Genomic DNA, 26036 nt, shown 5'->3' with positions numbered 1-26036 from the left:
TGTAAATGTTTGAGATATTTTCATTCTGTGCACATGGAACTGCCTTTTGAAACATGCCAACATTTAAAAGGTACAGCGCATGCTTTGTCTGCCACAGTAGTGTTCTTTTCAGCAGAACTGTTTGTTATCAAGAAGTGTTGACAGGCAATATATTGCAGGTCTAACTTTCTTTTGCCTGGCCTACTCCTAAGGCCATGTGTCCCTCTAAGCGAGAAATTTCACTCCAGCAGGCGTGGGGAAGTGGACATAGCCCTCTCGTGTGTGTCTGTGGGCGGGCAAACCCCACACAAATACATGCTCTGAAAATCAGCTGATTCTCCACCCATTATGGTGGACAGCTTTGTTCAAGTCCAAACCTTCCATGTTCCTAAGCCAACAAAGCCGACACTCTACTGGAGAAGGCCAGGAGCTATAAATCATGCTGAGACATGTGGGGGGCAACAGGCAGAAGGCATTGAATTCTAAAACGCAGCTAACAGATGCTCTTTTCACAGTGAGAAAACGTCTGTCCCACACAGTGTTTTCTTGCAAAGGGCAAAAGTGCCGTGGGATGCAGCTAGCACTTCGTGTATGCCGTCAAGTGAAGGAGTCATTTGCCACTTTGCTAAGAGATGAAATATAACAACTTCACTGTCTACAAAGAGATAATGTCTCCGCTTCGGAAATGTACTCTGCAGTTACTTACAGGTAAAAGGGCTCAGTATGTGGCTAACACTTATTTTAAGGCCCAAAGCCTTGCATGTGAGGAGATGCCATCATTGGAATCCCCAGTAGTAGTAGTAGTAGTAGTAGTAGTAGTAGTAATTTATTATTTATACCCCGCCCATCTGGCTGGGTTCCCCAGCCACTCTGGGCGGCTTCCAACAAAACACTAAAATACAATAACCTATTAAACATTAAAAGCTTCCTTAAACAGGGCTGCCTTCAGATGTCTTCTAAAAGTTTGGTAGTTATTTTTCTCTTTGACATCTGGTGGGAGGGCGTTCCACAAGGCGGGTGTCACTACCGAGAAGGCCCTCTGCCTGGTTCCCTGTAACTTGGCTTCTCGCAGGGAGGGAACTGCCAGAAGGCCCTCGGCACTGGACCTCAGTGTCCAGGCAGAACGATGGGGGTGGAGACACTCCTTCAGGTATGCTTGTGAGATAGTACAGTACATTTCCACACTTCTTCAGTACCTTCCTTAAAAGTTTTTTCTTTCTTTAAAAGATTGATCTATACATCCAAGTAATAGATTCAATGTTTCCCAAGCTGATGAGACAGAGGTGGTGGGGTGATCAAATAACGGGTGGGGAGAAATGCCGGTATAAGGGAGAAGATTGGAGGAGAGACAGAATCTGGTTCACACTTAACACTAAGCCAAACCATGGCTGAGCTTGAACACATGTATGAGTTCCCATGTGACCATAGCTGCTCCACTCTTCCTTCAGTCCTGCTGCTGCTGAGTTGGTGTGAGCTAAGCTAGTTTGCATTATGTCCAAACCCAGGCTCATGGTTCATCTTCCTCAGGAAAACAAGGAGTGGTAGGCCACAAAACAAACCTTAGCTACAGTTTGTGATTTAACTGGGGGCAAGATAAACAATGGATCAAGGTTCAGATGCAATGCTAAGCCAAACCATGGCTTAGCTCACAGCAGTGTGGCGGTGGCAGGACCAAAGCAGCGACAATCTTCTCTTTGGGAGGCTGCATATTTGCTTGTTCATGTTAAGGCTCAGGTGCGCAAAACATTTTTTAGCCTGGTAGACCTGATCTTTATCTCTACAAGCTCCATGAACCAAGTGTGCAGGCCACACCTTTCCCCGCCTCCTGCCTGATGTCACGTATGATGTCAGGGGTAAGGCAGGCGGGTGTGGTTTGGGGGAAACAGCATTGTAAGGGAAAGTGGGCCCACAGTTTGGAAGTTCCCCCGGCTCAGTGCTAAGCCGCAGCTTTTGCTAAGCATTACGTGAAAACTGGGTCGATGCATAACCCTCAAGCATGCAAGTGTCCTAATAATCATCTATACAGCAGTGCTGGGGTACCTGTGCCCTGCCAGATGTTATAGGACTCCCATCAGCCCCACCCAGCCAATGGTCAGGGATCATGGGAGCTGTAGTCCAACAGCACCTGAAAGACCACAGGTTCCTCTCTGTTGTTCTACAGTACACCTGATTCACCCTCACTGGAATTATTTTCAAACTTTATTAAATTCTGGCTTGCCAGAAGACAAGTAAGGGAATAAATAGTGAAGGCATTTTCACCATCTAGGCTGTTCCTAAAGCTACAGGAAAAGGAGAGATCCTATGAGAGGAAATATGATATAACAAAGGGGTAGGTTAAAAAGAGGAGACTGCTGTAACAGTAAAGCAATGAGGAGGAACAGCTGAAGCACTAATGCACTGCAAACACAACCTCTTTTTAAACGTAGCATTTTGAATATCTCTTTTCAAAGCATGGCTACTGATGCAAATAATTTATTATTGAAGCCTGCATGAATTAACTTTGCATTGCATTTCGGGGGGGGGGGGGGTTGAGGGGAGAAGGCAGTCATACTAGTGTGAATATTGCTCACCGAGACGGATGCATCTTCAGTTCTCCTCTTAGCACTGGAGTCAAATAAAACATTTCGCCCTCTTCTTTCACAGTCCTGGTACACAATTAGTCGGATCTGACTTGGATCAAACTCCGGCAAAGGCCAGCTTTAATAGGGAGGAAAAGTGAGAGAGAGTTTCTTATCTCTGTGGCTTTTACAATAGAGTTTATTAAAAAAAAGTTTCACTGACTTTATTAAGGGGTAACAACAGGTAACAACAATATACATAAAATGCAAATTTAATTTGTGTAAATATATATCAACAGAGAAACCTCTTCATCCAACTTGCACAGTGGTATAAATAAATGGGTGTAACTCAACTGGGAACATTAATCTTTGCTACAACATTTTCTTTTTAAAAAAATCAAAGGTACTTCTAATCCTAGTCAATACACAATGCAGAGTATGATTACAATGTTTGCATTAAAAAGCACCTAGTATAACGCCACTATTATTAGTGGAAAGGGAGATACCAGATGAGAACAATGCAATGTTTATGGGGAAGAAAGCTACAGGAGGCTTTGGCTTGTCTCTGGATTTTTATAGTTTATACCAACCCACAAAGAATTCATCATGATCACGGGATTGCCATGGCTAATCAGTTCCTGTTTCATAGACATCTGAGATATCATTTTATCACCACATTTATAAGAGCACAAAGGCCACTGAAATCATCTCCTGCACCTATAAAAAGGAGGAATAAAAATACTCTTCCTGGGACTGGAATATTAGATGCTTTAAAAAAAGCAAAACTTCGGTCGGCTCCCGTGTGCCATGCTAAACCGGTGCAGAGCAGAGCGGGGACTGCCTTCCGTGATGCTGGCCAGCTTCCCATTGGCTGCAGGAAGCTCCGGCAGCCAATGGGAAGCTGCACACGCCTCCTCCGCACCAGAAGGAGCGCCAGAAATAGTGTTTGTGCATGTGTGTGCGCCTGAGCACTCCGGCCCACCGCAGCGTCTGTGGGACCGTGAACCGGCTCAAGCCACAAAAGCTTTGCCAGCCCCTGGTCCAGATCAAACGCAAAACCAGGGGTGGGGAGCCCTTTTAGTGCATTGGAGCGGATGGTTCTCTCCTGTACCCCTTACAGGCCAAGGTTGCTGAGTGTCAACTACCTGATGTCACAATGATACCAGGTGACCTTTTTTGCCCGAAGGGGTCTTCAGAAACCCCTTCTTTGTGCAGTGCTTTGAAAGGGGCTTGGCAGGCACTGCCCATCAGTTGATCAGTGATGTTTGTGAACACCCTTTTGGCTGAGCCAGGTTTTCATCTATAGGGGAGGTAGAGAGGGGTCGGCCACAGGGGCAGCCCCAATGCTGCCTACACGATGGGGGTGCAAACTCTGCAACTCCTCAACATTGGCCTCAAATACTGAAATTGCCAGAGAGAACAAATGAAAGCAAAGCTGAGATAACCTTGGAAAACTTTTTTAACAAATAAAACGTATGTTTAGATTCTCACCTAAACTATAATCCCTGATATATACAAAGTGGCCCAAACTCTCTTATATATCCGTACTTGAAGTTAGCTTGGTATTTCATGCAGTGCTTAAAGTCACCTGCATAGATGTGGCATTTCTGCATTAAACCCATATTGTTTTCATCTTGCAATTGTTATTTAACCAACAACTCTACACCAACCCTCCCCAAACAAATCTTTTCATTTACCTAATTTGCAATAAGCCCACCACCCCTTTCTTTAAGACATGGTTTCCATTTAGTAGTATTTTGACATCTGACTCTTGACAGCTGCCTGGCAAGGAAGAGCAGAAAGTGTTCCAGATCTTTAGGGAAGTCTGCTTATAAAAAGCTCCAAGAGCAGATTACGTGCTAAGAGGAGAGTGAGCTAAATATATATATATTAAAAACCCTGCCGCATTCATCAACATTTGATCAAGGTAAAATGAACCTGTTTACTCCTCCGTCTGAGCACATGCTATTTTAACTATCCTTGAAAGGCTTTGGTGTGTCTCATAAATTACATTTCATGATTGACCCAGCTAACTATTATCAATGTTACATAACATGTCTTCCAAAAAATATTCCTTGGCAACTGGGATTGAGAGACAGTGGAGAAGACGAGCTCAGGGAACAGGTTCAGTGCAACAATCAATAAGACACAGGCACATTGAATCCACACATTTATCCTTCCAAGAGCCAACCATATATTTTTGCAGATATAAGATGTGTGAAAAAGATTTTGCATGAATCATAGAATTGGGGAGTTGGAAGCAATCACAAGGGTCATCTAGTCCAGAGTTCCCCAAACATGGGTCTTCAGCTGTTTTTGGACTACAACTCCCATCATCCCTAGCGAGCAGGACCGGTGGTCAGGGATGATGGGAACTGTAGTCCAAAAACAGCTGGAGACCCAAGTTGGGAAACTCTGAATTGTATAGTCCAACCCTCTGCAATGCAGGAATTTCAACTAGATCACACATGACAGATGGCCATCCAACCTCTGCTTAAAAACTAAGAGAGGAGAATCCACAACTTCTCATGGGAGTCTGTTCCACTGTCAAAGTTGTTCATAGGACTTCTAGTGCAAGAAACCTGCAGGGCAGCAGGTTGGGTAAGGCTCTTTTAGAGAATCAGGCACCATTTTGTGTATGATGGCTAGGTTATTAACTACTACTACTGTGTTGTGTGGCTTGTCTTTTTTTTATGGGTAAGATGAAGAAAAGTGTTTGAATGGGCCATTGGACTAGACCAGTGTTTTGTTTTGTTTTTTCAGGGGGGGGGGGACAAAATGAATTGTACATTCTGAGTGAACTTCAATGAATTTTGACTCCTAATGAGCTGTTTATACTGTTTGGCTCTAAAAACTATGGATCCACCCAAGAAAATATATCACTGTATCCAGTACCTATACAAATTGTCACATTATTTCATACTTCTGGAGGAAAGTATACTTTATTATTACTTTGAACATGCAAGGTATGAGATACGGCAAAACACTCTACGGCTGCCCAGAATCTGATGCTTCTGGGTACCTTAAGGATGGTTTGCTTTGTAGGAAATACTTAGTGTGGGAAGTACTTTGTCTACTTTCCAAATGTGTAATATCTAGGTTTTAAATTGCTTAACAAATAGGTTGGTGTTTTGCCAGCCCTACCTCAACACACTGTTGTTGCCCATAGGCTGAGATCGTAAGAGTGATCAAGAGGTACAATAAACAGAGGAGGGGCTGAATGTATGTAATTAGGTGAGAGATAATAACCAGAAAATGAGTATAAAGGATTACATTAGAAGAAGAAAATAAAAACAAAAGGCCCTAGATTTTCTCTCCCTTGGTTGCAGGCAGTAAGGCATTTTGGAATGACTTAAGTTGTGTTCAGGACACTGTACACCATGCATTTTAAATAGCTGTGGGGAAACATCCTGTTCATGCCTAAGCATCTTCCACAATCAGCTGAGGACCAGATGTGACCTTGATCTTTGACTGTTCAGTATTACAAATGATGTGGTTGATTGGTCGTACAGGCTCCATAAAGAAATCAGGAATGGCTGCCAATTAGCTGCTGAGCTAAGTTTAGGGTGCTGGTTTTGGTAAATAAAGCCCTATGCAGCTTGAGGCCAGGATATCTGAAAAATCGTCTCACCCCTTATTTGTGTGGCAAGGACCTGGACCCCAAGCTTCCCCGGAATAAACCCATGAAAAAAAGGATATTGATTTAATGGGATAAATAAGGCCACAACTTTATTGGTTACAAAAGTGAGCAGCATTGGCTTAGGCAATTGGGCGAAGCAAGACTATAACCTGACTGCTGCAAGCCTGCAGGAAGTCTTGTTGAAGGGTTAACCACTGGAAGGGGGGAGCTCTCTGATGTACCGTTAGGGCTGTGTCTTGGCCCTAGCCTATGCCCAGGCTTCGGACAGGAACCATACCCCCGGATCCCTTTAACGGGATACCCTTACCATGGAGGGGCAGGTGGAGGCAACAACCTCCCCTCCCATAAAAGGCTTAAAGGTAAAGGTAAAGTTACCCCTGCCCGTACGGGCCAGTCTTGACAGACTCTGGGGTTGTGCGCCCATCTCACTCAAGAGGCCAGGGGCCAGCGATGTCCGGAGACACTTCCGGGTCACGTAGCCAGCGTGACATCGCTGCTCTGGCGAGCCAGAGCCGCACACGGAAATGCCGTTTACCTTCCCGCTGGTAAGCGGTCCCTATTTATCTACTTGCACCCGGAGGTGCTTTCGAACTGCTAGGTTGGCAGGCGCTGGGACCGAGCAGCGGGAGCGCACCCCGCTGCAGGGATTCGAACCGCTGACCTTTCGATCGGCAAGTCCTAGGCGCTGAGGCTTTAACCCACAGCGCCACCTGCGTCCCGATAAAAGGCTTACCCAATGCCTAACCGCCAATCGAGCCATGTCAGAAAGGTGAGCACCATCATCAAGAAACAGGGCCTCCTGGGCCGGGGACCCTGCTGATGTGGGCAGCTTATCTCCGCCCACTCCAGGGTCGCTATGGAGACCCGGTTCCCGCCCGCAAAGCAGCCCCTCCCTAATGGGGAGCTGACATAGCCAATCACTGCACTCTGAAGGTGAGGGTCTCTTATCAGGAGTTCCATCCTGCCTAATTTAGGAATCAAGCCTTTAGCTGTGTGACATTGACTTTGACATCCCTTGAATATTAGACAGACATCTCTGTTGTCTTTTCTGCACCTACCAAAGACTTCTCTTTCAACAAGCCTTTTAAGTTGAGCTCTTTCTGAGTCTGCATCTATAATGGAACTGTTTTAAAGACGTTTTAGTTTTTCTTTTCTTTTTTATCACTTGTTTGCCACCATGGACTCCTTTGGGAGGAGGAGTGGGATAGAAATTTATTCAATAAAAATAAATGACTAAATCTGTCTAGGCTTAGTAAGCGTCCCATTACACATTTTAGAGTCGTGTCCTTTGGATACAACCATTCTTCTGAACAGGCATGCATTAGATCACACTGTAAATGATCTTTTACAATGGTCTGTTTTCAAGATAAATATAACATTCACATTAAGCACAATTTAAGAAGGATGTTGGGGACGCAGGTGGCGCTGTGGGTTAAAGCCTCAGTGCCTAGGACTTGCCGATCGAAAGGTCAGCGGTTCGAATCCCTGCGGCGGGGTGCGCTCCCGCTGCTCGGTCCCAGCGCCTGCCAACCTAGCAGTTCGAAAGCACCTCCGGGTGCAAGTAGATAAATAGGGACCGCTTACCAGCGGGAAGGTAAACGGCGTTTCCGTGTGCGGCTCTGGCTCGCCAGAGCAGCGATGTCACGCTGGCCACGTGACCCGGAAGTGTCTCCGGACAGCGCTGGCCCCTGGCCTCTTAAGTGAGATGGGCGCACAACCCCAGAGTCTGTCAAGACTGGCCTGTACGGGCAGGGGTACCTTTACCTTTACCTTTAAGAAGGATGTTGATAAGCTCGAACGTGTGCAGAGAAGAGCAACCAAGACGATCAAGGGTCTGGAAACCAAACCTTATGAGGAACAGTTGACGGAATTGGGTATGTTTAGCCTGGATAAAAGGAGACTGAGAAGAGATAGGATAGCTGTCTTCAAATATCTAAAGGGCTGCCACATGGAAGATGGTGCAAGCTTGTTTTCTCCTGCTCTGAAGGGTAGGACCTGAACCAGTGGATCTGAGTCACAAGAAATGAGATTCCGACTAAACTTCAGGAAGAACATTCTGACAGTAAGAGCTGTTCCAAGCTGGAACGGACTCCCTTGGGAGGTTATGGACTCTCCTTCCTTGGAGGTTTTTAAGCAGAGGTTAGATTGCCATCTGTCATGGCTACTTTAGTTGATATTCCTGCATTGCAGGGGGTTGGACTAGATGACCCTCAGGGTCCCTTCCAACTCCACAATTCTATGACTCTATGATTCTAACCGAAGTCTATGACATCTGGAGGTTGGGGGAGGCTGTTCCAAAAAATAAAAATAATAAAAAAATAAAGCCATCAAACCACTATTCCCAACAGCATATCTTAACTAAAGTTATGAAAACTGCCAGGTGATGAATCACTTTAAACTATTTTTAAAGGACATCTACGCAAATGATATTTATAGTTTATGCCATCTTATCTGTTCTGCATGCCTTTCATGTTAGCACCTTTCTGGAATGTTGATAGGCAAAAGCACACTGGAATAGGTTCTTGCTCCATTTGTCTGGTACCCTTGCCCCTCTGACTCTTTCCAACAGTCACCAAAGCTGTTCGCCTCAATGGAAAGTATAAGTGACATAATGCATCTAAGCACCTAGTACTGTTTAACAAGGGAAACATCCAATCCACTTGCTAACTAATGATCAAATTACACTTCGGCTTATAGTATTTATCATTTGGATTATATTGATGTAGGTGCAATGATTTACACTGCATAGGAAACCAGCCAGCATTAGGCTACTGTTAGGATGATCTTTGGGTTGGAATTCGGAACACTGTAGATTTTTACAAGTTAATATAATGGGGGTGGTGGTTTAGGATTAGAAATTACACATTTGTTAATGGTCATTTGTAGAATTTGTGACTGAAAGTATGGCAAACTGAGGTTGAGGTGGGAATAATACAGGCATAGGCAAACTCGGCTCTCCAGATGTTTTGAGACTACAACTCCCATCATCCCTAGCTAACAGGACCAGTGGTCAGGGATGGTGGGAGTTGTAGTCCCAAAACATCTGGAGGGCTGTTTGCCTGTGCCTGGAATAATACAACACTATAGCACCTGGAAGAGTTGAATATCACAGATATTGCTAAATTATCGGTTAGAACCCAACAGTGGATTATTAGACCTGTGGACTGAACACTTCCTCCTATGAAGGAGGGGAGAGGAATAAACAGTGACAATACTCACCATCACTAACAGTAAGCCAGTAGTTACTAACAAATGTTTATGTTGTTTAAATCCAACTTCTCTCAAAAGGACCTAAATTGTGCACAGGATTGTAGCATTGCTAATGGATATGTAGCTCCCAGCATTGACAATGCCACTACAGCGTGTGATGCAATGGTTAGAGCTGTCAGACTAGGACCTTGGAGGTCAGGGTTCGAATCCTCACTCACCATGTACATCACTGGGTGACAATAGGCCAGTCACTGCCTCCTGGCCTAACCCACCTCACAGGTTTATTGTGGGGATAAAATAGGGGGGTGCATGCCAGCCACCTTGATAGCATTTGAGGAACGGCGGAATATAAATGGGGTTTATAGAAAGGTGAGATATAAATAAGACCTATGTAGTTGGTTGCATTGAAATGCTGAGGCAGCAAGAATCAGGACCTACAGGCCACAATCTGCTCACCAAGGTTTAGTACACTGCCCCTATATGGTTTGCTACTGTGTGCCCATATTCTGGGCTCTGAACTGGGAAAAATAGTTCCGATTTGCCTGGGCGAATCAGTGGACAAAGGAAGGTTAAGCCTTCAGTTGTCCCTCTAACTAATCTTCCCCCTCAAGTTCCAGTCTACTTCTGCATTGCTATTATCTTGTCAAATGTGGCTTTATGTTCCATGTTTGCCAAGATAACACAAAGTTGTGGCGACTGCTACACAGTGTTAGAATCCAAAGCAGACTTGGAACAAAGTCAGCTGGTGACATTTGATCCTCATCTGAAACTCTTTCAGTCACAGTGCCTGCTGGTTAAGACCTCTCCCACTTTATTGTCATTACTCTGTAACAATCACCTAGGAAGGAAACATTAGCCCGCACAATAATTTCTATATGGAGTCTCACGATGTCTGGGAAGCCTCCCAAATTTAGCGAGACCCGACTGCTTTTCAACAGTCTTCTCTCGCCTCCAAGGGAGGAGGATGTGACTCTCTCCAGCACCACAAAGACTCCCAACCTGAGATAGCTGTCGCAGGGGGCATGTGTCCCCTTTCTCCTGAGACTGAACTAGGCCTGGATCAAAGTTGCAAAGCCAGTGGCTAACTTTAGCGCCCATAGAAAGGTCTGGTTAATTGTGGGGGAAATACTGAGTTAGGGGAAGAGAATGAAAATCAGTGGCAAAACTATAACCTGGTTGCTAGGAATCCTGCTTCACTTCTTGAAGACTTTTCTAAAGACTAGAAATGAATTTGTCTTATTCCAAAGTTCAGATTGGCTTGTAAAATGCTTGATTATTTTATGTAGGGCAGAGGTGATGATGGGGAAGGACATAACTCCTGTCTCTGCCCAGAGACAGGCCACTCTTGCATTCCACATGTATAAATCTAAATTTACGAATGTGGTACCATCTTTTCCAACTAATGTTTAATATTACACAAGCTTATTACACTTGTGCCTTTTAAGGTTCAAGTGTAAAATCTGATCTGTTGGACTTGCCCATTAGCTTAGCAACAATTTGTAAAGACAGATGCACAAGTTATGGTCAAAGAAGCCTGGACTATGCGTATACTATTTCACTGCCACATGGAAAGAAATAATGCATTCTGCAATAAGAACAGCAATAAAACACAGATCTTATTTGCTGCCTCTAGACACTCCTCTACCATAACTTCTGGCTGTTCTCTACATGGCTGATTGCAAATGAAACTAACTTCAGTTTATTTTCATATGTATCTCCCACCTGTTAGTCCCTATTTTATTTTTGATAATTTGATTCAAAGTCAGATCTCTATTCAGGTTTTTTGCATCCCTACTAAGGGATCCTGAGGTTAAATTTTCCATAGTCAGGTCTTCCTCTTCCCTGTTTTTCAAAGCAATATAACAGCTCTTGATAGGTATAATTAAATCATATATTGATGCTCTAACGATTCTACTGCTTTAATATTAAATGTAAAAACTTGCCCGGGGGGGGGGGACTATCCAGCCAAAGTTAAGTACTTTTTAAGTTTCATTAATTTCAAATGGGAAAGTGAACCATGTGCTTCAATGCCTCATAGTCAAATTAATAGGATTTAAACAGGTTTAACTTGGAGTAGAACAGGTCTTAGAAATTCAGGTGGTGAGTTGTGTGTGTTGCGGAGCTGTTTTTTAAAAAGATACCATCAAAAAAGTACCCGTCCCAATTTCACCAGTTGATTATTTTAGGAAATAATCCTTATTACGGAGGAAGTCCCACCTAAACAAGATTAATCCACCAGGGTTACAACCACTAGTGTTCCAGGCACCGTTTCATAATCTTTCACTACAACACAAAATGCCTTAGGAAAAACAACAGAAGATTATATACATTCATTTTAAAATAGTGGTGTAGTACAGAGCTATCCCCCCCCCCAAAGAGCATAATTATTTCTACAGTATAAAATAGGACAACTTCAAATATATACACATATTTATTTAGCAAGTCTGCCACTGAAAAGAATGTCCAGATCATAGTATTTATTTCATACCTGGGAAGCATCTTTCTCCCTTAAGCAAGCTCCACTTTTCGGAATCTCTATAAACTCCTGTTAGGAGGACCAGCTGCCAACCCAGGTTAATAATAGAAATGAACCACATTCATCCAGAACCACAAGACTGTCAGGTGACAGACCGAGAGGACTGAATTTAACTGAAACAAAAGATGTTCCATGCTGTAGCACGAAAAGGAGAGGCAGCGGGGGGGGGGGGACGGGACACGAGGACGAGGAGGACAGCCTTAATCTTAAAAGGCAGGATTACAAAAAGAGAGGAGAAGGGAAAAACCCTTGAAGAAAAGAAACAGGTCCCCGAAGCAGAATCCACGCGTTTGCCCAAGGATCCACATATGAACGCTGCCTTATAGTTTCATAACCGGGACCCCGCCTTCCCATTCTGTTGATCAGTCCAGAATTTTACTACAGCAAACACTGCCTGTTTTTTCCAGCTCCTTTGTTTCCTCGGGGGTATTACTGCAGAGGACAGAAGATCAATCTAATTCATCAGCGAGCTAAGTGCCCCCTTGGCAGCCAATGCAGACTGTACATGCCAGTTTAATCTATCCTCCTCCTTTGGCGAAACCGATATGGGTTGAGCCTCATGACCAGGGTCTCCTGGCAGCTGCGGCTGCAATTCCGCACCTCCGTGGTCCACGCTTGTCAGAAATTCAGACTGATCGAAGGGAGAAAGACAACAAAGCAGCCTCCTCTCTCGCGACCTCCCTCCTTTCCCCTCCTCTCATTTTCTACATTCCTTGGAGCTGCAGGATGCCTGCGTTCAACCCTGGCTGACAAGCTCAGCCAGATGAGTGGAAAAGCAAGCCCTAATAGCCATCATGTGACCCGGAGCTGTCAGTATATGCCACCTGGATCTGCAATGAGCTTGCCAGCCAATCCCGGCTCTGCCTTAGATACATGCATGCAGATTTCACCATGAAAATAAGGCCATTAACCCATGTGGGGCTCTTGTTTGGGTGTCTGATTTATTATTTAGCACGAGTGGGGAAACTCTGCTTCTGATTATGCCTTCTTCTTCAAAGCTCTGGCACAGACCAGTGCAGCATGCCAGAAAAATTCAGTTTAAAGATTTATTATTTTTCTCTCCCATGAAATCTTCACCCTCCGGCCCTCCCCAGACTGGATCTTCTATAGGAACAAAGGAAGCACTGTTTGCTCTCTAACGGCTCATTAATATTACAAGTGAAACCCCAGAAACTGCCACACACACACACACACAATTGGATAGCAATGTACAGCTATAGACCCATTTAGAAATTGTGCCCAGCTTCCTTGCTGTAAACAAGGTTTCATAACTGCTCTTGGGGCAAAACACAAAGATAGAGGGAGGGCTGTTCTAGGAATGAAAAGCAAATCTTTTAGGCTTTGACTTAAAATCTTGGATGGAAGGAAAAGCGCAAGCCATGGGGTCCTGTGTGCTTGGCAGTACAATCCAACACACTCCTGTCTACAAAGAAGTAAGTCCTATTGAGTTCAATGGGGTTCACTGCCAATTAAGTAGGTGCATATGGGATTGCAGCCCCAAAGGTGGTATAGCCTATCTTTCCCAACCCTCTTTCACATTTCCTTAACTATGTATAATTTCAAGAGACAACATGAAAAGGTTAACGTGAGTAAAAGTAGTAATTCAGGATTGCTGGTTTTTTAAAGCTTGAAAAGAGAGATTGTCAACAAATCTTTATCTTTTAAATATAGATATATATAATTACATTGTCAAAAGAAAAATCAACCATATGCTTTAATACAAATTGCCCCCTTAAAACACCCCAAAAATATTTGTAAACATCTAATGCGGGGAATTAAAGACATAATTAATCTGACATCTGTTCTCAGAAACATATTTACCTAATACAATAAAACAGAGAAAGACATTTTTTAAAATGTTAAATGGCCATTTCCCCCTCAAAAAGGTATTCTGTAAAATGTCAATATTTTCTGTGAGAAGCCCTCCTTAACTTTTTACACATTATGGGACGGAATTTCCCAGGAGTCTAACACATTTTTAATTCACTTCACCAGTAGTTTTCCATCTGAGAACTCTGTGTGTATTTGCATTATGCCATTGATGGAGTCCTGAAGTCTTAAGATTCCACTTCAAGGGATTTCCTAACTCCTTTCGTGAATTCCACTGAAGAACAGCAAGTGCCTCCAGAGAAGCCACATGGCGCAGGCTCCAAAGAACCATGTGATTAGTTTCTCACACAGAACTGGGGTTTGGGCATATCAAATAGCTCTCCCCACCATGCCATGTGCCAAAGCGCTATTTGTTTGCTTCAGAACTTTTATACTCTACCCTTCCTCCAGACTGGAGCACAGGCGAGCACACCACCTCGCTCCCGCAATTGAGGGGGTTGGGGCCGCGTGACGTAAGCACACTGTGCGCACACACCGTGGGGCATGCTGACATCAAGCACACATGCTACAGGGCGTGCTAACATGTTGTGTGCACACTCCGCATCTTGTGCACGTGACATGCCCTGCAGTGTGTGCACACAGCTGCCACAGAAGTTTGGGGAAACCCGGCCCACTCCTTAAAATTTGGGGGGAGCCCTTGGCTCCCTGTTTCCCCCTCCCCCCGATGGCACCTATGAGCATAGGGCAGATTACAACACAACATACAATACAGGCTCCGTTCTATCAACCTTCTTTGGTTTCACCAATTTTTCCTTACCCGATAATTTCCAAGTGTTATGTGATCTTTCACACAACGTAAAAACCACTTCTGGAAAGCTAGTGGAAGTTTAGTGCTCATTTCCATGTTATTTGCTTACACACACACACACACACACACACACACTTTCTTCAACCCTGTTATCCAGGAAAATGGCGGGAGATTTGCTGTGTAATTTCACACGACCAAAATTGGGGTGGTACACCAGCATACAGTCCTTTCCTGCCATTTAAAATTTAGCAAAATATGGTAGTATATTGACTACAAAGTCACAACACAACAGGTAATACAATGCAAAAGAAATGACAGAATCTGGGATAGAAGTGCTAGGACTATACCCTGGAAAACAAACACAATAATTTCCACATCTGAATGCAACCATAAACAACCATAAAGAACGAAACAGAATGAAATTATGCCTCCATCATCATCACCACCATTATATTATTATTATTATTATTATTATTATTATTATTATTATTATTACTACTACTACTATTTTAAAAGCAACACTGAGCCTAATCTCCAGACAGCATCAACACAATCAGGTTTTTAAAAAAGAGACCTGGACAAATACAATTTTGCCTGTCGTGTAAATCTAGGCCACATACCCACCATACATTTAAAGCACTATGAATTGTAGAATTGAAAGGGACCGTGAGGGTCATCTAACCCATCCCTCTGCAATGAATCTTTTGCCCGACATGGGGCTTGAGTCTAGTGGTCTATGGACTGTGCTATCAGTGATACCACTTTGAACAGTTATGGCTTCCCCAAACGACTTCTGAGAGCTTTAGTTTGTAAAGGATGCTCATAGCTGTTAGGAGCCCCAGTTCCCCTCACAGAACTACAGCTCCCAGAGTTCTCTGGCCTGACTCAGCAAAGCTCATTCTTAACAGGCACAATGCTGCCAAAGGTTAGAAATGTTTAATTCCCAATGAAATCAGTGGCACACAGAAGTGTTTAACTTTGGCTGCATTCTGTTAGGAAGGAAAACAAGCACAGCCTATATTCAGCGACACCCTAACTGCTAAAACGAAACCCATGTTATCTGTGAGCATGTATCTTGCCCTCAAAAGATTAATGATGTCAAAAGTGACCTTTTCTCCAGGGAGCAATGTAATGGTGAGACGTTACTGAGACCAGTGCATTATGTAAATATTTATTTACAGGAGTAAGTTTCCATATTACCTCACTTTGACACGCATAGACATAAAAGAGCTTTTTTTAAAAATCCAAAACACAACTGCTGTCTAGTAAGTGACCAGGAAACTATGTGAATGGATTTCTGCTAAAGCCTTAGGGAATGAAGACCAACCTCAAAAAAATGTAAACAGAGTAACCAACAGCAGAAAAGATGCAAAGGACATACAATTGTCCCAAAGAGTCTCCCAAATACCTAAAATAAGCTATGTGTTCTTCCTGAACTTGACAGTTCAATGGCCTTGCTGTATTCTGCAATCCCCAAAAGTTCAAAAAGCAGTACTGGGAAAGGTTGAAACTGAGTTTATTTTCCTATCTCACAAGTTATCATTGGTAGATGCTAGAGAAGATACAGCTTTCTTTAAAGGTGTGTCGCTTAATGATGCATCTGTAAGTCAAAGATAGATAATCTAAAAATAAACTAGCCAAGAAAGAATCTGATTTAAAGTTAAGCCACACTGGAGCGCCAGTGTTTGTTTTGTATCCAGTTCCCAATTGCAATCTATTATAAATAGACACCAAACAAGCCTACATAATACCAACTGGTACTGCAAGACAACAGAGCATTTTCCCCCCAGTCGAACAGTTATTTTATTGTGCACCCCCCAGCTATTCAGGGAGCTGAATAATCTTTCCCCAGAGCTATTAAAATGAAAGTGTGAATAGTACAGTGTTGTGTGCCTTTAACGGAAAGATTTTTGGGAAGGAAAAATACTAGTGCAAAATTCCTCTTGGGTCATTCTTGCTGAGGTTGCTATCTGTGCATCTCACAATGACGGGGAAGGGGGACGCCTTGCCCGTTTCAAGATCAGATCCTGATGTGTCTTGTTACATTTTAAAAAGAGTGCGCGCACTTTTCTTTGCAAGTTGGTTTTGTGTACGATTCAGGTGACTCTGTTTTAACTCATTGCTTGCCCTTCTGTTTTCATTTCCTAACCCGTTTTACCAGACAACAGTCACGCTGTCGGTAAAAAATAAAATAAATATTTTGTTGAGAAACAAGGGCAAAAGTGGACCAAATGAAGATGCAGGCATAGGTCCTTATAGTAAAGGCCACTGATATGGCTCACCTGGCCCTCATTTGCACAAAATACTATTCTTGTTTTCATAAGCAACAATTTGCATAAATGAGTTTAGTGGGGAGGTCAACAACGATGCCACCTCTTGATCAGAACAGCGGTTTATTTAACCCAGGGTTGGCACTGAGTGGACTTGTCTTTTATTACTAGAATCCCAAAATCTATCAACTCCAGCCAGGTGCAAAAAACATACAGTACAACTAGATTTAAAAAACAAAAACAAACAATGAGTATGCCTTTGAGTATAGTGTGAACCTAAGAATTTGTTTTCAGCAGCAGAACTGAATTGGGCAAACATCTGATAGTGGCTTTCCATCCATCCTGCTCCAAGGAAAAAGTGGTGCCTCTACTTACAGACGTGATCCGTTCTGGGGTGCCGTTCGCACCCCGAAAAGTCCGTAAGTAGAGTGCCGCTTCTGCATGTGAGGCGAAAGATCACTTCTGCGCATGCGCGAAGCGGCGAAGCCGGAAGTAAACACTTCCAGGTTTGCCGCATTCGTAACCTGAAAAAATGCAATGTGAAGCAAACGCAACTTGTGGTATGACTGTATTGAACCTGTGACAAGGAGAGAAGAGAGTACTTGTACTTTCTTTCCAAGACTGATTTGATGACCTAAGGCAGAGAGGGAGAATCCAGAGGCTTCCCTTTTGTTTTATTAACTTGGCCTGCTGAGATCATTGTAAGGATGTGTTTCTTTGTGGACAAGCATCTGCGCTTGTGCATTTCCCTGGGACTTGAGGGTGCATATGGAATGGACATGAAAGCGACATGCGAGTGTGAAAATGTGCCCATGTTTGTGCCTGAAGAAATGCATGAGAAACATGCAATACTGGAGAAACAGGACCTTATTGGTGGTGGTGCCCCAGTTCTGGAAATATGCCAATCTGTCACAGTGATTACTTTTATGAAGCAGCTTAAAAACACATCTCTTCATTTTTAGGCAGTAGTATAGTGGAGAGGGAAATGCTGATGAATGCAACTTTGGGATCTTCTTTTACAGAGCAGGAACAACAAAGCCATCCACTGGAAAACCAGGGTAACTTGTTAGTCCTTAATGCCTTTAAATAATAAAAAGGCTTTCACATTTTTCTATGATAGATTAGCATGGGAGGAAGTCAGAATATGTGGGAAATCAGAGGCTAGATTCTTCTTCCCTTTTATTTGATGATGTCCCTATTTTAGGCTAGCAGCTTAAGCAGTAACACTTACTTGCAATATATCTAATTCATAGCTAAAGGCTAAAGTCAGGTGTGTTCTCGGAGTGGCAGCAATAGCCTCCAGGCAGCACTGACGCTGCCACTTGCCAAAAGGAAGAGGGCAGAGGCTGTGGGTAAAGGATTAAGCTGGTGTAGCAGCACAGCCAATGTGGCGCGCCCTCTGTTGTACCTGCGTGGCCCCAACCTCACTGCTGACTTGCACCTCCCCCTGCTAAGCAGTAATGATACTCCTAGAAGGTGGTTATTGCTGCAGCAGCCCCCCCCCCCCCAGGTAAGTCACTTCTGTGCGTTTCACAGGTTGAATCTATGCAGTTAGAAGTAAACATCACTGATTTCAACAGGGCGGGAGTCTTACAGGAAACTATGCTTAGGATGGCTGTCATGCTGATCCTAATAAGTTGGGTACTGTGTATTACAATGGGTTGCGGAGTGTATGTGTATGCAGAGGAATCAATATTGCTGACTACATTTTTGGACTCTTCTTGAGGGCACATCTATAAGCTCCTGCCCTACAGAGTTTACCACCCCACCACTGCAGGTAGGACTGGGAAAGTTGCATAGCTGATAGTTCCCTGTGGGTCTCACTCTGTTGTAAACAGAGGACTTTCTCCTTCATCCTCAGAGTGTGACCTCTTCCTTAAAGCACTGTGCATTAACAGTTTTGCTTCAGTGTAGAAGCATCACAAAAGACGTACACCCATGGAGCCCAACCCATGCAGCAGAGGTGGTCAGAACTGGAAAACCAACCTGTATGCAGAGGGATAATTTTACACACCCTCCAGCACAAGATTTGATCACTAATCAAATCTTATAGAGAAAATTGCCTTTCCTCCGAAAGTGATCTGGCTTAATGGAAGCCTGTGAGCTCTCCTTGGCTGTAATCTCTACCCATATAATTGATTAAAGGGACTGCACTTGTGACTGGGTGATAATTGAGAAGCAAATCAATCTCCAGACAAGTATTTGTCAGTCAGATTTGGAAAGAGACGGTTACAGAGTGTTGGTAAATTGACACTATTAGAAGCACAGAATATGATACTAGCTCTTACATTTCAGCCAGCACCACCAAACAAGAAGCAATATTGATGTTATTACTGCTACTAATACTACTACTACTAATAATAACAACAACAATTCTCAACTAAAATTTGCCATTTTAAAAATGACTGTGGACATCAGTTGCCTACTCTGTTAAGTCACTTGGATGTAAGTTGCCTGGAGACATTTTAGGTTAGAAGTGTCATAAGTCTAAATCACAACACCACCCCACATGTTTACCAAGCTGCAAAGGCATGAGGAAAGAGCAGCTGGAAAACAAGCCAAGCTTTGGAGATGCAAGTCATGGTTTGTCTGATTGTCTGTGGGCCAACTTATGGTTAGCTAAAAAAAACCATCTCCATAGCTTAGCTTTATGGCCAGGCCATTCATCTCTCAAAAAGCATCATCAACTTCAGCTTTATTGTTAAAGTCGTGGTTTCTTCCCAAAGTTCAAAGTATTGTTCAATACAAATTGGAAAGAAACACCATCTTATTGTCTTTTCTCAAATTGGAAAGAAACACCATCTTATTGTCTTTTCTCATCAAGTTTGGCACAAGACAGATTATAAACATGCAATCAAGTCTATCCTGTGCTCTTCAATTTTAAAAGCAACAATTAATGGAAGGTGGGATTTGAGTATATGCTGAAGATATATACATGGGTATATACTATACCCATATACATAGTTCATGGGTAGGGAATCCAAGGCCCGGGGGCCAGATCTGGCCCAATCGCATTCTAAATCCAGCCCGCGGACGGTCTGGGAATCATCGTGTTTTTACATGAGTGGAATGTATCCTTTTATTTAAAATGCATTTCTGGGTTATTTGTGGGGCCTGCCTGGTGGTTTTACTTGAGTAGAATGTGTGCTTTTATTTAAAATGCATCTCTGGGTTATCTGTGGGGCATAGGAATTCATTCATATATTTTTTTTCAAAATATAGTCCGTCCCTCCACAAGGTCTGAGGCACAGTGGACCGGGCCCCCTGCTGAAAAAGTTTGATGACCCCTGGTAGTTTATTGAAAGTATCCAACTAATAAAAGTGTATTGGTATCCTACTAAGGTTAATCAGACTTACATTTAAGTAAACACACCCCACATTGTCTTCATAACCAGAAGCAGACACAAGTCAAGGCCTAAGGTGGGTATGTCAATCTTGAGCCATGTTAACTGGATGTGTTTCGTTAAAATGTCCTTTTGGTTTTAAGGTACATATATGATGATGTGGTATCATATTTTCCCTCATCAGTTCACAACTTTTCCTTCTACACATGTACAGCTCTCACTTTCCTTAGGCATACATTTATGCAAATAAACATAACAAGCTGATTTGAATACTCCACTCTCGGTCCATCAAACCATATTTTAACAATTGCAAACAACCAATGGGACTGGATCCTTCCTTGCCCCTCATCTTGGCTCCTTCCTCCTGCTGTTTGCTGTTACATCTGAGGTGGAGAACTGTGGTTTAATGTCTATTTACTAACCAAGATCTTAAAGTACAGCTTGAACTTAGTTTAAGATCTTGGTTGCTAAAACTGGCATCCACCTAAAATTCCCTTTTTCACGTGCAATGAAACCAGATGTTTAATTCAATCAGGATGTAAGCACCAATGGAGGGAGAAGGCAAGTGAAAGGGAGGGGTGAAGAGGCAGCGTGTGGTCCCATTGCTTGAAATGGTTGCTAAACTACGGCCTAGTAAGCCAGGATCCAAGCACCCAAGTGTATGAACCATGTGCTCTCCTATATAGTTGGCAGTTGTTCCCATGATTAAACGGCCAGTTCTTTTTCCAGATGCTGTGGTCATGGTTGTTTTTTTAACAGTTGCCTCCCAAATTGTTTATCTTTGTGTGTGGTCAAAGAAAATACATGGTGAAAACCAGGCCACAATTCACTGACTGAGGACTGAGATAAAAGTTATTGAAAGCCTCCACTGAGAAAGCTGGTGTTTTTCTTCTACAGTGGTACCTCAGGTTACAAACTTAATTCATTTCAGAAGTCTGTTCTTAACCCAAAGCGTTTTTAACCCGAGGCGCCCGTTCCCTACATAGGCTTTCCACAGCCCCAGAAGCGGATATGTACATTGCAAAGTTCGCAACCCGGAGCACCTGCTTCTGGGTTTGCGGAGTTCGTCACCTGAAGCATTCATAAGTAGGATGGTTCATAATCCAAGCTACCACTGTAGACTATTTGAACACTAACAGTCGCAAATTAAGTTTTGCAAGTCCCAGTCTTCAGGGCTGGGTAGAAAGCAAAAACAAAGCAGCGATCCAGCCCCTGTGTACCACAACTGTCAGAAATGCATAAAACATGTATTATATCAAGTCAGCCCACTGCTCCACTAGATCAGTGGCTCTCTAGGGCAGGGATGGGGAACCAGATGTTGTTGGACTCCCAATTCCCATCAGGCCCAGACAAGATGGCAATAATCAGGGGTGGTGGAAGCTAGAGTCCAGAAGCATTTGGAGGGTTACAGTTTCCTCACTTCTGCTCTAGAGTTTCAGATAAGTCTTTCCCAACCCTAGCTGCAGTTGTCATGAATTGAAGCTGGAACCTTTGGCATGCAACTTTTGTGCTCTGCTGTTAAGCTAGAGACTTCCAGACTCTTTTAAACCACACTGGAGACAAGGCATAAGTTCCCACAAGCCCACATCTAAGAGATCCAATGCAAGGAGAAACTCTGTTGTTTGTTTCTGCTTTCATTGCCATGGTTACTGCCAGAAGGCACATAAAAACCTAAGTGTGGTACCTGTAACCATCTGGAGGAGATGCCTGACTCCTTGGACCACATGGCTAAACCCAGCCTGCCCATCTCATCAGATTGTGAAACAGCTGCAAAAGTACAGCAACCCTGGGTTTAATTATATGGTTAGAGGCTGGAGCCAACCACCCATCTCCACTCACGTGGTTACAGATGTCACATAGTAATATTTGAAGCGACTTCAAATCTCTCGCAGTATTGCACATTGCGGAGAAAGGCAGGCAAATGGAATTCTGAATGGAATGCAAAACCCACCACCAATTCTCTGCTACAGAGGTCTTCAATATACATTACCTCCACAGTATTTCTTTCCCAGATGATGGACCTCGCAGAACAACAGCCAAGGAAAGAGATTATATAGGACACCGAGGGAAATATGGGGCATGATGACCACTGGTTCATTGAGCTAGTGGCTGCAGGCATATTGCATACAATATGTAACTGGACCCAACCATTATGCATTCATAGGCACACCAGAGCTGGAGTGAGCATGAAAATAGTTGCATTGTCATGTGTCTGACCTGTGCATGCATGTGTTTATCTTACTTTAAGAGCCCGTACTTCAAGACACTGTCCTGGTGCAACCTCCTATGAACCAATGAGGATTTGCTTCAAGAACTTGAAGGCTCTTGTTTGCAGCAGGAGATGCTTGGGGGCAACTCCTTTGGCTAAGGGGAGAAAGAAATCATCAAGGGCAAGCTTCTCCACCTGCTTTGCCCCAACCCTGCCTGGGAGGAGGATCTGCTACTTTAGTATTTGCTCTTGCGCTCTCAACATTTTTGTGAGGAATGTTCTTTGCCTTTTTGGCAGCGACACAAATGCATTTGGTTTTAATACTTATGAAATGCTAAGACTTTTTTTGAATTTTTATCACTTGCCTTTCCATATTTATTCTTTGTAGGTCCTCTTGGAGGTGGTTTACAAAAAAAAAAAAAATTTAAAAAGCAGCATGGTTTTTGAAACGACCCTAGTTCTGCTGGAACTGGTGAACCATGTTTACTTTTCTGGAATCAGTTCTCTTAGGTACTAGACAGGGCAGCAAAATGGTATGGTGGGAAAGGTTCTTGGGAGCCATTTACAAGTCCCTGAAACTATATACAAGGATGCTCAATTATGTGGACTTATCTGGCATTGCTAGATTGACCTTAGTTTTTCTCTGCACTGATAAAGTTAATCAGTGGATTTGGGGCAGAGGTGGTGACTGAAGAGAGGGAGGAATTAAAAAGACAGCATTTGGTTGCCACCCAAGCTTTCAGGCACAAGGATGAAGCAAGTTGCAAGCAGGGTGCTTCCAAGGTTTACAACATGCAGCCTATGAGTCCTGGTTGACTCTGTCCCTCATGTGACTGCCTCATTAGGTGTTGATTCATTCAGTCATGAGACACAAATGAGACTTGAGCAAACAAGGATGCAAGGTCTAACCTCAAAGGAATGGCAATGCCTGTTCTGCCAGTTTATTGTATTAAGGGAATACAGAAGAGGGAAATTCAGTGAATGGATTGCAACTTCAGTTGTTGTTTCAAACAAATCCCTGAAACAGCCATATCCTCTTGCCTGGAAAAACTCCTTCTCCTTTTATTCTTGATTCACCATTTATTAATTGATTTGCTGGAACTGTACAGTCAGGCTTCAGGCTCTTTGGCTGCAGTCCTATACACACTTTCTTGGGAGTATGCCCCACTGAACACAGGGAGACTTACTTCTCTGCTAAAACATGCACAGGGCCACACTATTTCTTTACTATTCCCTTCACTTCCCTAAGGCTCAAAATGTTTTATACTATTTGACCAGCAAAAGGTGCCGGGTTTTGCTAATTATAGGAAAAATAAGAGGTAACTGCACAAGCCTCCTTGACCTCAACACAACAAATGTCCCTCAGTTTTGTTGGAACTCCAAGCAGCCTTTTGCTCCCAGTTATGGAGCAAAACAAATTGCAAAGGAAGTGTGAAAGATAAAAGAAGAGGACCCGCTGCAGTTTAGGAATGTGCTGGCCTCTCCTCCCACTAAACTTCTCAGGACTTAAGAGAAGCATTTCCATTTGGCTGGAGTATTTGCCCAGCATTTGAACATTCTGATTGGGTCATGTGTAGTTATTCTGACTGCACGTTTTGGAAGTTCTGGATGCAGGACTTAGGAATGTTTTAGCACAGAAGTTTAGACACACAACAGTTCCTCCGGTAATAGTCCTGTCTGAGCGAACCTAGATGTTAGTAAAAAAACAGAACGGCCATCTAATCCCTTCCCCTGTAACATATGGTAACAAAAATGGGTGCTGTGACAGTATCGCGGCATGTGCCACTTTGCACCCATGATGCAAAAAGAGGGGAAGGGAGCTACATGATGTCCCTAGTGGCCAATGACAGCCAAGAAGCAGGTTGACAGACTTTTCAGGTCATGGAACTAGTCTCTCCAGCTATTCTCAACCTTGGGTCCCTATATGTTGTTGAACTACAACTCCCATCATTCCTAGCCAGCATGGCCAGTGGTCAGGGATGGTGGGAGTTGTAGAACATCTGGGGACCCAAGGTTGAGAAAGGTTGAACTGGACATTCCTGAGCTGTAACAGCATCATTGCCAGGGAGCCCAGCTCCCACAGTAGCTTGGCTGGGGAAGATTCAGCTCTCTGGTTGTCCATTGCTGGGCTATATAAAATATATAATAGCACAAATCACCATCAAGCATGACAATACAGGCAGGAAGCAGAATGCCACAAGACTTTTGCACTTACCAAATGTACAAACGAGCAAAATGTTTTTGTTTTTGTTGCAAAAAACACACAAACCAAACAAAAACAAAAACAAAAACTCCCATGGGACGTGTAGTACAGACAGGATGATGTGGACACCCTATTGGTGTAAATGTCAGTAACTGATCTCGCAAGCAACAAACAAAACACAAGTTATCGTCTAGACTTACCCTTATCTGGTAGATGTGCAGGTGGGAAAATAAATTTAAATAACTAACTTCCCTGGACTCCAGTAACTTAATGCCATATGTGACACTAAGGTAGCAATGCTATATACACTTTCAACTCAACTACTGAATAGCTTAAACTTCCACTATTAACCACTCAGCTTCCCCAGAAGAGGAAACTTTGACTCTTTTCCAATTTAAGATATCGTGAGTGACCTGAAACTATTTTGGGTAAGATTAATATAGCACAGACACAGAAAGAAAGTACTTAGTTTAGTGTTATGCAACCTTAAGGACATCAGAACAAGCCAAGAACAAGTGACATCATACGGAGGAGCACATAGCCAAGAACAAAGTCAAAACATTCAATCCTACAAAATCCCAACAATCTAGAACTAGCAGATCATTTATATATTTTTTCCTATAACGCTATGATTATCCATCATGATGTTGACTTGAGAAGTAGGACATACGCTTAGTGGCATTTTCGTCATTTCCTGAGTTCTGGTTTAAAGAACCCTTAAAAAAACAAGGTCACACTGGTAGCAAAGGCTGTTTACGGTAGTTATCCACTTGAAGACTAAGCCTCTTGAAAGCCCCAAATTAGAAAATTCAAAAGCACCAAGCCTGTGTTGGTGTGTGGTTTGGACCCACACAGATCCTGAAATATGCTATTCCCCCCAGAGTTCCTTGGGAAGAAGGACTGACTGTTAAACCACTCTGAGAATTGTAGCTCTATGAGGGGAATAGTAGTCTCCTAACAATCCTAACAATTCTCAGCACCTTTAACAGACCTCAGGGGCCAGAATTCTTTGGCGGGTTTCACATGGTTTAAATGTAATGTGCAGATGCAACCGATATATCAAATCATCAAATTTCACCCACATCTCATGCATGTCAATGTTTACAAAAATATGCTTCAGCAAATAACCAGTTTCAGCCTAGTTTTATCATTATGGGTGACATTCACCAAGGCACTTTAAGAACTGCACTTCCCTCTACGTAACAATTACCATTTGCAGAATAAAAAACTGTTTCCATATGTAAAATGTAACCACACCACACCCATTTTTGTGACCACAGCAGGAGGCTGCTCAAAGCAATGTCATCTCAGGCCAACATGCTATTATTGACTTCACGAGACACTCATGGCTATGGCAGCTCCTAGCAGTCTTTTCTTCCTCCCTCTCCTAAGCACCAGGGCAGGCAATTTTGAGAGCTGCTGGCATCAGTTCTCAGGAAATGTGATGGG

At 43.2% G+C, this 26036-nt stretch overlaps 1 protein-coding gene across 7 annotated transcripts in view; it reads right to left on the bottom strand.

The window, feature by feature from the left end:
• FNIP1 (folliculin interacting protein 1) overlaps positions 1-26036 on the bottom strand; it is an 89859-nt gene that overhangs the window by 45935 nt on the left and 17888 nt on the right. For 4 of the 7 annotated variants that reach the window (XR_014561589.1, XR_014561590.1, XM_083728371.1 and 1 more), the window contains exon 2: positions 2550-2676. Coding sequence is in view for 4 of the 7 variants with exons in the window: in XM_083728371.1 (XP_083584497.1) it covers positions 2550-2676 (127 nt within the window). In the remaining 3 variants the exon portion in view is untranslated. Of the gene's footprint in view, positions 1-2549; positions 2677-11875; positions 12687-26036 lie in introns of those variants that run through there. The other 3 variants (XR_014561591.1, XM_083728373.1, XM_083728374.1) reach the window with 3 other exon arrangements.

Source organism: Podarcis gaigeae, assembly GCF_964106915.1.
Source record: "Podarcis gaigeae genome assembly, chromosome: 2".
NCBI lineage: Eukaryota > Metazoa > Chordata > Lepidosauria > Squamata > Lacertidae > Podarcis > Podarcis gaigeae.
The sequence above is the reverse complement of the archived record's forward strand: the minus strand, read 5'-3'. Positions and strand labels throughout refer to the sequence as shown.